The 16,970-nt window shown below is 41.2% G+C and overlaps 1 protein-coding gene across 2 annotated transcripts in view; it reads left to right on the top strand.

Moving 5' to 3' along the window:
- The first annotated feature begins 2,647 nt into the window (after positions 1 to 2,647).
- slc39a9 (solute carrier family 39 member 9) overlaps positions 2,648 to 16,970 on the top strand; it is a 40,197-nt gene continuing 25,874 nt past the window's right edge. Inside the window, exons 1-3 of one of the 2 annotated variants that reach the window (XM_039741111.1) lie at positions 2,648 to 2,945; positions 3,032 to 3,156; positions 11,632 to 11,740. In XM_039741111.1, coding sequence (XP_039597045.1) covers positions 3,061 to 3,156; positions 11,632 to 11,740 — 205 coding nt within the window. In that variant the 5' untranslated portion in view covers positions 2,648 to 2,945; positions 3,032 to 3,060. Of the gene's footprint in view, positions 2,946 to 3,028; positions 3,157 to 11,631; positions 11,741 to 16,970 lie in introns of both variants that reach the window. The other variant, XM_039741110.1, reaches the window with a different exon arrangement.

The following is a 16,970-nucleotide window of genomic DNA, read 5'->3' as shown; positions in this document are numbered from 1 at the left end:
CAACACAAACACTGATTTAATCAGTTTTAATGTGAAAAGATACTGACGAAAGAAGAGAAGAAGTGGGCTGCTAGGGTGGAGAAAAGAAGAGCTGCTCAGGAAGCAGCAAGCGCATCAACATCTGAGCAAACAAATGCTAAACGTACAGAGAAAGAGTATGAAAACTATGAATGCTCAAGTCAAGTGTATTCACTGCACGATAACTGTTACTGGTATAATATAACTAAATTGCACTTGTCAGAGGTTTTGACACATCCAGGAATGTTTGTATTTCTGATATAAAATGATAACTTTTTAAAATTAATACTCCATTAAATTGATGTGGAAATCCAGCCAAGACATTCCTACTCTTTCTAATGGTTTGAAATGACTCATTTATCTTAAAGAAGAAATATTCAGAATACTTAGCAACTTCAAATGTTTATCAGCATGTTCTATTCGTGGGCATGAATTTTACACTGAAGGCCCGTTTACTACCTTGGACTAACAAGACCCTCAGAAAGATTCAAACAAGTACCACCTTGCCCAAGGCCTGCCCCCACCACACACACGGAGCTAGGATACCACCCTTGTTTGTTTGTTAGGTATTTCATTGTTTTAAAGAGTAAAACAATGACCTTTAAAGATTAATATCTGTACAATTTCATGACTACTCTTTTTGAATTATTTATTTGCAATGGTGATGGGAGGTTGACAGACGAGATTAGACAGGAGTCCCCGTGGACTATTATGCTTGCTGATGACAGTGTGATCTGTAGCGATAGTAGGGAGCAGGTTGAGGAGACCCTGGAGAGAAGGAGATATGCACTAGAGAGGACAGGAATGAAGGTCAGTAGGAACAAGACTGAATACATGTGTGTAAATGAGACTGAGGTCAGTGGAATGGTGAGGATGCAGGGAGTACAGTTGGTGAAAGTGGATGAGTTTAAATACTTGGGATCAACAGCACAGAGTAATGGGGATTGTGGAAGAGAGGTGAAAAAGAGAGTGCAGGCAGGGTGGAATGGGTGGAGAAGAGTGTCAGAAGTGATTTGTGACAGACGGGTATCAGCAAGAGTGAAAGGGAAGGTCTACAGGACGGTAGTAAGACCAGCTATGTTATATGGGTTGGAGACGGTGGCACTGACCAGAAAGCAGGAGACAGAGCTGGAGGTGGCAGAGTTAAAGATGCTAAGATTTGCATTGGGTGTGACGAGGATGAACAGGATTAAAAATGAGTGCATTAGAGGGTCAGCTCAAGTTGGACGGTTGTGAGACAAAGTCAGAGAGGCGAGATTGCATTGGTTTGGACATGTGCAGAGGAGAGATGCTGAGTATATTGGGAGAAGAATGTAAAGGATAGAGCTGCCAGAGGAAAAGAGGAAGGCCTAAGCGAAGGTTTATGGATGTGGTGAGAGAGGACATGCAGGTGATGGGTGCAACAGAACAAGATGCAGAGGACAGAAAGATATGGAAGAAGATGATCCGCTGTAGCGACCCCTAACGGGAGCAGCCGAAGGAAGAATATTGGCAAATGCCGTCCCTCAACGTGCTTCTGGCCCGCAGTCTCTTGATGCTCGAGTGCTCAGACAAACCAAGGCAGCCCCTATTCCTAATTATGTATTCCATTCGGAGAAGTGAGTTCTCCCATCTTTTCTCACTAATTCCTTATTAGCATTTGCATTGTTAACTATGTGCCATTACACTATATTCCACTTACAACTGAAGTACACCTCAGCGGTCATCAAAGCAGGAGTGCAGCAGGTCTAAAATCACATGCAAAATGATCTCAGTAGCCCCCATAAAATGCACTTCACCCAGTTAAGATATCTGCAACTTGCTTCCAGATATGTTCCTTTACATTTTGGGATAAATACAACAAAATCCCTTTCAAGTTATCTCAAATACACTTAATCAGAAAGAGGGTCAACCAGGTACCACTTTGTAAATACCACTCCATTATCGGAGCCTGTTTAATGACGAGCTGGGAGGGGAATGTCGCCTAACCCATCAAGCCTATGGTGAACTCACACACACACACCCCATGACCAAGTTCGCATCACCAATACACCTAACCTGCACGTCTTGGGAATGTGGGCGGAAACCCGCGTACACCAGTGGAGAACATGCAAACTCCGCATCTACTCACTGTGAGGCAGCAGCGCTACCACGGGGACACCCTCCCTCACAATTCGTACTTAATTTTTTATGGCTAAACTGAACCTCCCGATATGTCACAATACAGCCTACTTAAATAATAGTAACGGAACCCATTCGATACGTTTGTATTTAAATTTTCCACGACCTACACGATCGAGACATAGCACTGGCTCGGCCGAAATTAATATGGGGGAGAAGTGGCAATCCCGTCCTTTAATGTCAAGGTACCAGGGCACATAGCGAACACTTCATCTTGTGTCTCATTTACCTTCGTATTAACGTCATCACAAATACGCATTTCAGTTTACTTTAAGGAACTTTACTAGACTGTTGTTTCTCTAAAGTGTAACGTGAACAAAAATTGAAAGAAACGTGGACGTCAATCGCCAGATACCTGAAGAGACCAAGAAAAACGCACCGCGCCGGCGCCAACAGCGAAACCTCGGCGCGACACGACACACCACGTTACCCAGAAGAGGCGGGCTCGTGAACCGGAAGTGTTCGCATGTGCCACACTGCACCATGGCTCCCGCGGGCTGTTGTTGTCATCATAATACTACCATATTATAAATATTTATATGCCGAATGGCAGGACTGTTTTTTCCCCTCATTATGTCAGTCTTCTTGTATCGTGACGTTATTTCAAAAGCGTCCCCCCGTTCTTAGGTATAGGGTTTTACGATTTTTAGTAAAGGTGAAAGAAAAAAATTATCAAGTTTTAACAAGTTAATCGACAAATAATTTTGTTAACAGTCTGGAGAAAAACTCTTCACAAAGAAATCTGGCGCGCTGCCCCCAGTCGTAAGGTCAGTCTCTTGTGTTTACATTGTTTGAGTGTCCTAACACGCATGTGCCTGCACTTTTTACTAAATGTTTATATTTCAATTAGCAGTCGCAGTTTTTCCGGATACGAGAGCTAAAATGGACGACTTCAGCTCGATAAGCCTCTTCTCCCTGGCGATGTTGGTGGGCTGCTACGTGGCGGGGACCATTCCTCTGGCCGTCAACTTCTCCGAGGTGAGTCGGTGGCTTAGTGCCCTTCTTCCTCTCCGCCTTCCTCCTCCTCTCCTTCTGTTTTACGATCCGTCGAGCAAGCCGTGCGGCGCCAGCCGGTGACGGGGTTACTGAGTTAAAGCGCTCTTTGGGATGGCACCTGCCTGGCACTGCCCCTCGGCTTTATTCAGGATTGTATGGTGACTTAAGGCTCAGACAAAGTGGAATGTTATTCAGAAGAGATAGACGGGTATAATAAATTATTGATAGTAGCAATTCTAGCTCATTGATTTTTAGTTACTCTTAATAGTAAATTCTATTTGATTTATATAGCGCCTTATTCTGTTCGGTTTTCTGCGACTGTGGATGCTGAGGCTGTCAAAATAGCAGCGAAGCTGAGCCTGAGCACAATGGCAGAACGCCGAAGAGCTCGAGCAAACTTTAACCAAGGGTTTTCAGCCAGACGGCCGCAGAAGCACTTCTAATGAAGTAAACCGGTGCGTCTTTGATATGAGTGCTGTTTGGGAGTATGCACCATAAGGCAAAGCGAAAACAACTTTAGTTAAGCCAAGATTAGAAAGATAACATGTATGTTACTAAAGCATGTTCGGTGCCGGAGTTAGCGGGTATTATTAGTTTGAGCGTTATTGAAGTTCTCGAATGATGAATAAGAGATGGCACAGGTAAGAGGAGACATGGAGAGAGAGAGATGTGCCCCTTGGTACATATAGAATTGTCATCGTCTTAATGTCAACAAAACCAAAGAACCAGTTATTGACTTTCATCACACCTAAGAGGCCTGGTCACTATTCATGGAGTGGATATGGAGGTGGTGCACTGCCCATAGTACTTGGGGGTGGTCCACATCAGTGATGGACAGAACCTGTCTCATCACACTGAGGAGCTGCGTAAAAAAGAGCAGAGGGAATTAAAGCAGAATTGAGTACTATTTTGAGCAATGCTGCACATCATCACTCTGACACACTAACAACAATAATAATAATGCATTTTATTTTTATAGCACCTTTCTGAGAATTATTCAGCAGAAATGTGTCGAGAAACACTACTAAGGGTCCTTTTATACCAGAAGGAATAAGCATGTATAATATCTCACTGTGACTGCCAAGTCAGACGTTTGGTTTCTTTTTAATTTTCTTGCTTTGTAGTCATTCTTGAGTGTGTTCAGAACATAGTCTGTCTGTGTATGTATGTATTTAATTAAAGTAAGAGCTTCTATAAAGAGCCAGATTACTCCTGACAATCTCTATCTATCTATCTATCTATCTATCTATCTATCTATCTATCTATCTATCTATCTATCTATAAAAAGCCAACTAAAGTTCTAAAATAAATCTCTCTATTATTAAAAAAAAATCCTGGAGAGAAACACAAGGGCTTCGAGACGTGATCTTCACGTTAAGATCACGAAAGACATTTAAAAGAAACCGCAAGGTAAAATAGATTGGCCACAGAGCATCTCGTGGGGACCTTAAACATGAGACTTTGTGCCAAGAGATTGACCCAGGACCGTCTCGCTATGACGTGGAACATGAGATTCTTGCAAGACACGCCTTACTTATAATCAATATCAAATAAGCCAAGAGGCAGCAAAACATTCTGCCGTCTAAAGGCTTTGAGCACACACAGATCCAGGGCTCTCAGCGCATATTAAGTGTAAGCTAAGAAGAAAGCAGCGTGGAGAAAAGAGACTCCGAAGCATTGGAGAGAAAAAAGAGTGAAAAAGAATAATCTTAAGTGCAAATTCAGAAAATAAGGAAAGTAATTATCAGCCCGGAACAAATGGAGTTGAAAAAAAAAGCATGTCCAATCGGGCTCAGAATTAAAAGACAGAGTAAAAGACAAAGCAGAACTTCATAAAGACGTTCACAAATGTACTAAAAGTGCCAGAGAGCTGGCTGAATCTTGGCAATCAAACGAAAATGCCATTAATAGACATTTGGACGTGAACCCAGCGTATGCAAACTTAAGAAGAAGAACATCCTCATAAATAAAATTCTATGACCAACACCCTACTAACCCCACCTCATTAACCCCAAACCCCCAAACAACCAAACCAAACAAAAACACACACACTCGCCTGGATATGCCCCTTTCTACAGTTAGGGTGATAATAAAAAATTGGTCATCAACTGGAACTGTGACAAACTTGCCTGGAAGAGGACCCAAGTTTATTTTAGCCCCATGTACAGAAGAACACTGTTGGGGAATTGCAAGAAAATGCCAAATCCTGGGGATATCAAGTCTCCAGAACCACCGGCAGATGGCATGCCCATGCCAACAGATTATTTGGACGGTAAGCCTTTTCTGTCAGTTATCCATAAATGTGGAGTTTGTAAAACATTACTGCAGCCTTGACTGGAACCGTCTTCTATGGTAAGATGATACAAATATTGAACTTTTTTACAATAAACACGCAAAGTGGGTTTGGTGTAAAGAGAAGGATGGCTACAATGAAAAGGACCTTGTCCCAACAGTGAAATATGGTGGAGGTTCCGTGAAGTTGTGGGACTTTTTTTCCTCCAAAGGCCCTGGACACATTGTTAGGGTACATGGCCATATGAATTCCATGAAATATCAGGAGATTTTCAATCAAACCCTTGCTGCCTCCGCCAGGAAACTAAAACTGGGTCGTCATTGGATCTTCCAGCAGGATAACGATCTGAAACACATGTCCAAATCAACCCTGCAATGGTTAACTGACCACAAAATCAAAGTTCTGCCATGGCCATCTCAGTCCCCTGACCTGAACCCTATTGAAAACCTGTGGCATGAGCTGAAGAGGAGTGGACACAGGTGAGGGCCTAGGACTCTGGAGAGATGATGGAAAGAAGAATGGTAGTCTCAGAGGCCAGGCGTGGTATTCTCTAGCCTTAAGCAAGGTTACAAGAGAAGACTCTGTGCTGTTGTATTGGCAAAGGGAGTTGTACAAAGTATTAAATGCAGGGGTGCCAACAATTGTGACACATGTGTTTGTGATTAAAAAAATATGTATTTCTTGATGAGGGCTTTGTTTTTCTTTGAATGAACTTGTTTCAATTAAAGATCAGATGTCTATCATTTTTTCTGTGCAGGATGGTGGATCGTCAGCAAACAGGGATTTTTTTTTTTCTAACCCGTACTAATTTTTACAAGGGGTGCCAATAATAGTGGAGGGCACTGTATGTGTGTGTATGTATGGCACCATAGTGCCATAGTTTGGCACATCTGGTGTCGCATCAATCCATCACAAGGCATAATCATGTCCTCAATCTTTTTTGGAAAAAGAAAATAATTTATTTGCTTAATTAATTATCAGTTTTTGCCTTCTTAATTTAAGACTCTGTTATTTTCCTTACCTTTCTGTAGGAGGTGGTCTTTGGCCATTAGACTTGTATCAAGGTAACTGAATCACACTATTTTTAAGAAATAGAATAACACAATTTATTGATAAACACAAGGATTCTAGAAATATGACAGCTACTTATACATATTGACATATAAGACTGGACGAAACAAGGCAGACAAGACAGACAAGTAGGTAACACAGAAGAGGCAGGCTATTAAGAGTTCTAATTTTATCTTAGGCTCAGATAAACATTTTTACAGTGGTATGTCTTTAAGGATGGTGTGTGGAGTTGTTGATTTGCTGTTCCAGGTTCAAGTTGAGGACTTGTGTTGGAGTGCACTGCTGTTTGTTTTGATGTGGTGCTCTGAGCTTTTCATAGCTAGTCTCTTTACTGTGTCATCTGAAACTTCATAGCAAAAAGCGTTACTCTTCCTGGCACAACAGTTTAGTTGCTGAAGTTCCCTTCTTGAAGTAATGGCTGCTTCTCAGTCATTTCTGACTGGGCTTAGTTAGTCGCAGAGAGCTTGGTTTGGCAGAGTAGAACTCGGCTTTCAGAGCCACAATGAGAAGGAAATGTCACCCCTTCAGCTCCTCAAAAAGAGAGCCACTCACCAGCTTTTAGGTTGCAGAGAGTGCAAGAGGGCATTTTGGACAGTGTCAACATTTTTGTTTTCGTCTGAGAGATGAATGCAGCTAGTTTTTAAAATAAGCTGTAACCTCTTGAGATTGGTTTAAATTCACTTTCAGTGAGTCGTGTTATTTTGTACATCACAGTTGTCTGTCATTGAGTTACAGATTTTTGTTCAGACTTGTGTGTCCATGTGATTTTTTCTGGTCTGAAAGCAACTCTGCAAATATATCAGTTAATCTCTTATTTTCTGACTTTATCAGGTGAATAAAGAACTGAGATTGGCACAGACTGCAGCACAGCCAATTATTTTGCAATGTAAGTGGGAGTTTGGTGATGCTGGATTTCTGCATCCCTGTTAAATCTGCAGTTTTAACAGGCCACTGAAAAAACTAGCAGAATTTGCACTGCTCACTTTGTTCTGCACCCTCCCAGGATCTCTTCTCTAACCCTCTCACCCTAACTTATCATGGCTTTGCCTGCACCTCCATCTTCATACTATATATGACGTCATTATCAGAACCTCTACCTTTTCCAAAACAGCTGCATGGTTAATAATCAGTATCTTTTTGAATTTACTTTTTCATCTCCGTGTCTTTCAATTCTTCTTCACCATTTGTCAGCAGTACAAGATGATCAGTGTTCAACAACTTCCATTTCAGTCCTTCATGTATTTCTCTGGTCACCACCTCTGCCATTATCTAGAAGACCAATGGAATTTGAACAGACACCCTATTGTGGCTCCACGTTCACTTCCTCGTCTGCTGTCCTAATAGCCATTCATGCTTTCTCATACACTGACATCAACTCACACTTTAACTGTTCATCCACACTATATTTTTTCCAGTGCTCGGCTCACTCCACCTTTGTAAATCCTTATTGCAGCTTCTATCCTTCACCTGCTGTTTTAAATTGGCAAAGATGATGATATCAAAAAATAAAAAGTGGGTGGTGCCAAAAAAAACAACAAATGAAACATGGCTGGCAATTTCCAGCTTTTTTAAATTCTGCACTTCTGTTTATTTCATTTAAATTCTGTTTTTACATTCTAAGTTTCCTCCGGCCCAAGTGGCTTTCTATATTGCGCAGGAATGGCGTTTCTCTTCAGTGTTTATTGCACAGACCTGCCTGGTTTATCTTGTGTTGATCTTGGACAATTGAGAAGGCATTTTAATAACCCTATACAATTAGGTGGTGTTGTTGGTAATAATGGGTCTGTAGTAGTTGAGTTGCCTTGCTATGTATCGCATATGTCGCTTTTCCTGCCTGTTGAAATGTGTCATAAACAGTATGTGGATGATTGAATGTAAAAGAACTCTTAAGTGTGTAGTCATGTCAGCTTCACATCTGGTAAGAAATTTGTGTCTTGCAAGATCTTCCAAAAAGAAGCACACTCGTTATGAAAGTACAATCACCTGAAAATAAATTCATTGGAGTAATGGGTATTCCTCTCTTTTTCATACATGGGGATGATCCAAAAGCACTCACAAGTGTCACTTTCTTCTGGCAGAACAAATTATTTTTCTCACATTGCAGAATCCAAGTCATGAATAGAAAAATGTCCTATGGTGACTTACTGTTATGGTGTGAAGTTAAAGGATATGTTAAGTGTAGGAGACTCTGCTCATCTGAGGGATTTGCTGCCATCTTGTGCATAAAATTAAATAAAAAACTCCAGGCAACTTGTGTCAATACTTTAAACCAGGGGTCGCGAACTCCAGTCCTGGAGGACTATCATGGCAGCAGGTTTTCATTCTAACCGTTTTCTGAATGAGTGACCTGTTTTTGCTGCTAGTAAACTTCTTTTCAATTCATTTTAATTGATTTGTTCTTGAAAACTCAGACCCCTTAATTGTTTCTTTTTCCCTAATTAGCAGCCAAACTACAGTATAATGAGATACAAAAAACAACTGGTGTCCATCATACAATATCTGAAAATAAAGAAAGATGAAGGTCTCAGGAATGTCAATCTGCTCAGGTCCACAAAACATTTTATCAGGGCAAATCAGCAATTTTGGAAATGTCTGCTAATGCACCACGAGAGCAGCAACCATCCACGAAATTAAAGAAAGTGTTTAATTAATGACAAGAATTGGCACCTCATTAAGCAGCTGGTTGGAGTGAAATTGGTTGGCTCCCTCACTTCACATTTCATTTCTGTTTGTGTTGCCATTTAAGGAAAGAAATGAAGCAATAAAGAGGAAAGATGAAGAGATTCAGGGGAACAAATCTTAAAAAAGCAATTCAATTAAAATTAATTCACAAGAAGTTAATTAGTAGCACAAACGCGACACTCAATAAAAAAGGGCCAGAATGAAAACCTGCAGCCACAGTGGTCCTCCAGGACCGGACTTGGTGACCCCTGCTAAACCACGGATGGCGAACTCCAAGCCTGGAGGGCCGCAGTGGCTGCAGGTTTTTATTTTAACCCTTTCCCTAATCAGTGACCAGTTTTCACTGCTAATTAACTTGTTTTCCCTTCATTTTAATAGCCCTGTTTTGTAAGGATTCAGTGCTCTGAATTAATTCTTTTCTTCATTTAATGACAGCCAAATAGAAATGGGATGTGAAACAAGTCAACAGTTGACCATTTAATTGGGGCTTCAAATGCCAACCACTTTCTTAATGAGAAACCAATTCTTGCTGTTAATTAATCCCATTATTTATTTCCATGGTTTGTTGCTGCTCTCATTCAACCACAGCAGACATTTCCAAAACTGTTGATTTTCTGTTTTTTTCTAAGGACACTGTCAAAATGTTTTGGGGACCTGAGAGATCAATCTTACTCAGACCGCCACTTTTCTTTATTTCCACATATTATCTGATAGGCACAGGTGAGCTGGTCATGTGGCGGCTCGTTTTTTGTCTCATTATTGTTTGGCTGCTAATTAAGGAAAAAGAAACAACTAAGGGGCCTGAGTCAAATTAATTAAACTTAAGGTAAAAAGTTAATCGGCAGCAAAAACCGGTCTGTAATTAAGAAGATGGTTAGAATGAAAACCTGCAGCCACTGAGGCTCTCCAGGACCGAGGTTTGACACCCCTGCAAAACAGTAGTATTAGCTTTCTATGGTGTGATTTCATCTTTTATCGACACGAGTCTTGAAAGTGTTAAAGTTAACTTTGTGATCAGAGACAAAGGTAATTGTGTTCATACTTGTACTATTGTGTAAGGAATACAGTGCTTTCATTGCCCAGAGGGGACTGGGCGATCTCGTGGTCTGGAACCCCTACAGATTTTATTTTTTTTCTCCAGCTTTTGGAGTTTTTTTTTTTTGTTTTTTCTGTCCAACCTGGCCATCGGACCTTACTTATTCTATGTTAATTAATGTTGACTTATGTTTATTTTTTTATTGTGTCTTCTATTTTTCTATTCATTTTGTAAAGCACTTTGAGCTACATTTTTTTGTATGAATATGTGCTATATAAATAAATTTGTTGATTGATTGATTGATTGAATAAAGTGCTTGAATTTTTACACAAGTATTGCATTTTTTTTTACCCCCCCCTCCCCACCAAGTTAATCAATTAATTTAAAAATTCTAAGTGAAATACTTCCTCTTTTGTACAAACATGTTAAACAAATTACTGGGTTCTTTAAAGTGGTAATTGACTAACAAATTATTTAGCATCCCTAATGTAAATTGTCATTGAAATAGTGCAGCAGTCCTGCTCGGAGGTCATCTTTTGTTTGTTATCCATCCAAGAATATTATTTTAAATGCACAACACTCAACCCTGGGGTTTACTGTGCTCTTTCAGATTTTCTCAAAGATCTCGGCATTTAGTATTTTCTGTTTTGTAATAAGCCAACCTACAATTTTGATTTGTGAATATTATTATTGATAGCTGTATGGAGTAGAGGATAGTAGGGTGACAAAGAATAGGTGACTGGAAACCCAGCAAAACAGTAAGAAAGAGAACAGAACATGCCATTTAATGGAGGAGTTATGATATTAAATGAGAGCAAGAGGGAAAAGGGCTGGTGGCAGCCAGGAAGAAGAAAGTGAAAGGCGAACTGGTGGGATTTTGGTGTCACTTTCCTTCCAGGGCATTAGTATGCAGGTAATTCAAGCATATGCCAAGTATGCCTGAGCCTTTTTATAGTGGAGTTATTCGGGAAGGGCAAAAGACCTCCTAATGGGTAGAGTGCATCACACAGTTCCAGGAACAGAACTTGTTTAACTTATTAATAGGTCAAGAAGTGATGGAGGTGATCAGAAGACATCACTTTTTAAGTTCAGCTTTAAATGGTTCCTTTGCTGGCCATGGTGACCTAATGTGGGAACTGTAAATAACTTAAAATCAACACAGTTGAGTGTCTAACTCGTTCGGTATTTTGTTCTACGTCAGATCCTCCAAAAGATAAAACTTTCCCTGGTACAAATTGATATTCAAAATTAATTCTCTCTGTTTGTTTATCATGTAGTGTTTTTTTTTTTACTATCTCTATATGTTTTATATAGTGCCTTTCAGTCAATCTATTCTTGTATGTTTACATCCCTCAACCTTGTTTTTCTTTTGCAGGAGAAGCTGAACCTAGTCACGGTGTTGGGGGCAGGATTGTTATGTGGCACAGCATTGGCTGTCATCATCCCAGAGGGAGTCCACGCACTTTATGAGGAAATCTTGGAAGGTAAACCACAAGATGGATGTGTTTTAATTACCTCATGATGATTGATATCTCGGTAGTTAAATTTAGATGTTTAGGAATACCAGATGAGCTGCTCATTTTACATTTTTTCCCCTCAGAAAGAATTCAAATTAATAAGAAAACAATCCAGGATTTTGTTAATATTGAGTGTAACCAATATAGGTCTTGAAGTCTTGAGATCAATCCAACCATATGCTGGTAGACAAATCTGAATTTGTCAGAATTCGCACCACAATGTCGAGAGGCAATTGGGCAAATTTGATATGAACAGTTTTGGTTTTTGAATCATTTAACTGTAACACTTTTGTTCTAAAATATCATTTACAATATGTACAGAACATGCAAGTAATGAACTGTTCAGTGCTTTTGTAAAGGGTGGAATGCATACTGATGAGTAATGTAATGGAATCCACAAAAATTCATATGTCTCACACTACTTGTGTCAAAATGTTTGGCAGTCCTGGTTTTGCCACTTTATGACCCTTTGGCCTCCTATTTCAATGATGGCAGCACCAGGTGAATTATCTAAATAAGGGACTCTTTGGTAGAGGGTTTAGACCTGCCTTTCTGTTATGCTTCTGCTAGCTCCCCTCATTGAGGAAGAAATGGCCATTTGTAGGTGTTGTGAAGTGTTGTCTATCATCTGAAATTACAAATTGGGATGTGCTTATAAAGGCAGATAATTTGAGAGTAATGTGACATTTCAAGCCCATACTGTTCAATGCAGAGTCATAGATTAGCAGCACAGAGTTTAAGGAAGGGAAATGCACTTAATTAGATAGTAGTCTGTTTCAGGGCCCAGATATACATACTGTGGTAAGCAGCCCGGACACAGACAGGTAGACATCATTGATTGCACCACTACACGTTTATTTACACTATTTACACAGACACAACCCAGTGCTGCAGCATCAATCATCCCAAAGTCCTGGGGCCTCATGTGTAACGCAGTGCGTAGAATTCACACTATAACATGGTGTAAGCACAAAAGCCGAAATGTGTTTACGCACAGAAAAATCCAGATGCAGGAATCTGTGCGTACTCCAACTTCCACGTTCTTCTGCTACATAAATCCCGGTCAGCGTGAAAACTAACGCTCGTGCACGCGCTTTATGTAACGTCCCAACTTCTCCCAGAATTACGCCTCTTTGAATATGCAAATCAATATAACTCGCCCTTAAGCTCAGCCTTCTGTGAAAAGACAATGGGAAAAGCACGGGGGAAAATATAAGAATTTCAGCGAATACCAATTGGAGGCAAAGGAAAAACATACTATGTGTTTAATTAAACCGTGGTATAATCTATGTGTGTGAATCACTACTTGCTTCTTAAACCGACTCTCTTCCTCCGACTGGACACAGAATCCATTACATTCGTGATATTACAGCTGTGAATAATACTGAGATGTATACGTGATATCATTTTCATGATGATAGGAGTTAAAGCACGGTATTAAGCATGAGTTTCACGGCGTAGTGATTGTGTGCGACCTTCGATGAAATAATTTATTGCAGCAGTACTCTGGGGCAGCTCTAGGCTCGTGGCGGTCCTCAGCAGAGGAAGAATCGGTGGCTCCTTCTCCCACCAATGTCAATATGGTATCTTATGCATGGCGGATGGCCACGTCCATTGCGGACACTGCATAGCCACCTCGTGCTCATAACACAAACATTTAACTTTTGCCAAAATTTGTCGCTGCGTTGTTATTTTCTCGTTCTGTTTTATATTCAATATATATTGGCGTAGCCGCCCCTGCAGTCCTTGCTTTTCTTTCTCCAGGTAACCGATCGCCACACAATCAGCTCTGTAATAGACATTAAGCCATCTGTAAGCTTAGAGCGCCGATTCTTCAAAATGTCTAAGGAACATTGAAATATCTTCGTAGTACATGTTCAATTATTCTATCCTTCATGCCAGTCCCAGTGAAGAATGTAGATTACTTAAATGAAGTTAAAGTTTTATCTGTATAATATAATAAACATATTTTGCTGCATTTCATCTTAAAAATGATATCGTCATCATATGTAAATACGCGCTTTATAAAGTGGCTCAGGTTGTGCAATATTATAACTGTAGTGCAAGTTTACAGTGGGGTGATTGTACTTATAAGTACAAACAGGTCTACAAGGAGCAATTGATTAAGTGCGTTTAAAGTTCTTGGGATGAAACTGTTTCTGAACCGCGAGGTCCGTACAGGAAAGGCTTTGAAACGTTTTGCCGTGGCTGAGGTAGCGTGTGCCTGAAGCTGTATACCGATAATTCTCTTTCTGATCAGCTGCTGCTGTGATTCACACTCGGATACAGTGATATAAATACTCCGAGTGGTGCAGTGAGAGTAATATAGAAAAAGATGATCCACTGAAGAAGGTGCAGTGAGAGTAACAACGCTGTTATGGTATTTGGAATACTATGGCTATTCCCTGGACCATTATATTGTTACAAGTTACAGTGAACGTTTCCACATTTTGTCATATTACAGCCACAAACATGAATCAATTTTATTGGAATTCCACGTGAAAGACCAATACAAAAAGTGGTGTACACGTGAGAATTGGAACGAAAATCATACATGATTCCAAACATTTTTTACAAATAAATAACTGAAAAGTGGGGTGTGCGTAATTATTCAGCCCCCTGAGTCAATACTTTGTAGAACCACCTTTTGCTGCAATTACAGCTGCCAGTCTTTTAGGGTATGTCTCTACCAGCTTTGCACATCTAGAGACTGAAATCCTTGCCCATTCTTCTTTGCAAAACCGCTCCAGCTCAGTCAGATTAGATGCACAGCGTTTGTGAATAGCAGTTTTCAGATCTTGCCACAGATTCTCGATTGGATTTAGATCTGGACTTTGACTGGGCCATTCTAACACATGGATATGTTTTGTTTTAAACCATTCCATTGTTGCCCTGGCTTTATGTTTAGGGTCGTTGTCCTGCTGGAAGGTGAACCTCCGCCCCAGTCTCAAGTCTTTTGCAGACTCCAAGAGGTTTTCTTCCAAGATTGCCCTGTATTTGGCTCCATCCATCTTCCCATCAACTCTGACCAGCTTCCCTGTCCCTGCTGAAGAGAAGCACCCCAAGAGCATGATGCTGCCACCACCGTATTTGACAGTGGGGATGGTGTGTTCAGAGTGATGTGCAGTGTTAGTTTTCCGCCACACATAGCGTTTTGCATTTTGGCCAAAAAGTTCCATTTTGGTCTCATCTGACCAGAGCACCTTCTTCCACATGTTTGCTGTGTCCCCCACATGGCTTGTGGCAAACTGCAAACGGGACTTCTTATGGTTTTCTTTTAACAATGGCTTTCTTCTTGCCACTCTTCCATAAAGGCCAACTTTGTGCAGTGCACGACTAATCGTCCAGACTCACCATGGGCCTCTTGACTGCATTTCTGATCAGCGTTCTCCTTGTTTGGCCTGTGAGTTTAGGTGGACGGCCTTGTCTTGGTAGGTTTACAGTTGTGCCATACTCCTTCCATTTCTGAATGATCGCTTGAACAGTGCTCCGTGGGATGTTCAAGGCTTTGGAAATCTTTTTGTAGCCTAAGCCTGCTTTAAATTTCTCAATAACTTTATCCCTGACCTGTCTGGTGTGTTTATTGGACTTCATGGTGTTGTTGCTCCCAATATTCTCTTAAAACAACCTCTGAGGCCGTCACAGAGCAGCTGTATTTGTACTGACATTAGATTACACACAGGTGCACTCTATTTAGTCATTAGCACTCATCAGGCAATGTCTATGGGCAACTGACTGCACTCAGACCAAAGGGGGCTGAATAATTACGCACACCCCACTTTGCAGTTATTTATTTGTAAAAAATGTTTGGAATCATGTATGATTTTCGTTCCACTTCTCAAGTGTACACCACTTTGTATTGGTCTTTCACGTGGAATTCCATTGAAATTGATTCATGTTTGTGGCTGTAATGTGACAAAATGTGGAAAAGTTCATATACTTTACTGTAATTACTTTTACAAGCCACTGTAATTACAATCAGATGCATTACACTAATAAACAATATGTGGTTAGTTTCAGTGTATTTATAAAGCCGTGTCAGGAAAATAAGGTGTAACCACACAGGAACAGTAGCATTGCTTTGACGCTGGATGCCTCCAGTCTGCAAAACCGAGCGGAGAACTTGCGTACGACAAGGTATGAGGTACCGTGAGGTACTGTGGAAAGGTGCGTGGCTTTATGGCAAGTGTAGGTTTTGTACATCGCGATTTGAACGTGGAAAAGTTCTTACGCAAAATTTCTGTGCGTGCGCACCGTTTATACATGAGGCCCCAGGTCCGCAATACAATGCCTTTCTCTTCTAGTCCGCCTCCACTCCTCTCCCCTGAGCTCTGTCCTCTTCCACCGAACTCCAGCCACTGAACGGAGGGATGTGGTCCCTTTTATCCCCACCTGTATATGCTCCAGGTGCCTCCCGATAGTCTTCCGCTGGCACTCCCCAGTGTGGCGGAAGTACCGGCTGCACACCCGGAAGCACTCCGTGTGTCCCTGGTCTTCTTTCCCCCCCAGCACTTCTGGGTGTGGTGGAACTGCTGAGGACCAGGGCTCCTCAGGCATTGGGCGCCCCCCGGCGGTGACCACGGGCCCCTATAGGGTTGAGCTTCCAAGCTCAGTTCCCGTGGTCCCCAAAGCAACCAGGGTGGTCGCCCCCTCGTGGTCTGGAAGAGGCGTAAGCCGTCCTCCGGTCCTTCTGGGCATCCTGGCTGGATGCCACCCCAAGCTGCTTACCACAATACACACACACACATATATAAAGGGCCAATTTATAATTGCCAGTTAACTTGTATCAAGAGCTGAGGTCTGATGGTGTGTGGGGACACCCAGGTTATCTGTCTCTTTTCCCCAGGCAATGAGTGCAATCTGGGCAGTGGTGATGTTAGGGCCCTTAAGGTTCACCATGCTGTTCCAGACCTCTGGACTCAGCACCCGTGGTTGAGATCCTTAGTGCTGCTTTAAGCTTGGAAGCAACCCTTTGGTAGACATGGTAACTTATTTCTCATGTAGTGTATAATTTCTACAATATGTGAAAATATAAGCAGAAAAGATGAGCAGAAATAAAACAGACTCTGCCTGTCCCTTCTGTCTTCAGGATGGAAAGCCTGCCACGGTCGGTTCTGCTGTTGAGTTTATACTTGTTCAGCTTTTTCCTAAAATGTCTTCTTGTTTCTGTCTACCTTTATTCTTGAAAGGCCATTGT

The sequence above is a fragment of the Polypterus senegalus genome, chromosome 18, assembly GCF_016835505.1.
Source record: "Polypterus senegalus isolate Bchr_013 chromosome 18, ASM1683550v1, whole genome shotgun sequence".
Lineage (NCBI taxonomy): Eukaryota > Metazoa > Chordata > Cladistia > Polypteriformes > Polypteridae > Polypterus > Polypterus senegalus.
Note: the sequence above shows the minus strand (reverse complement) of the source record. Positions and strands in the feature narration are given on the sequence as shown.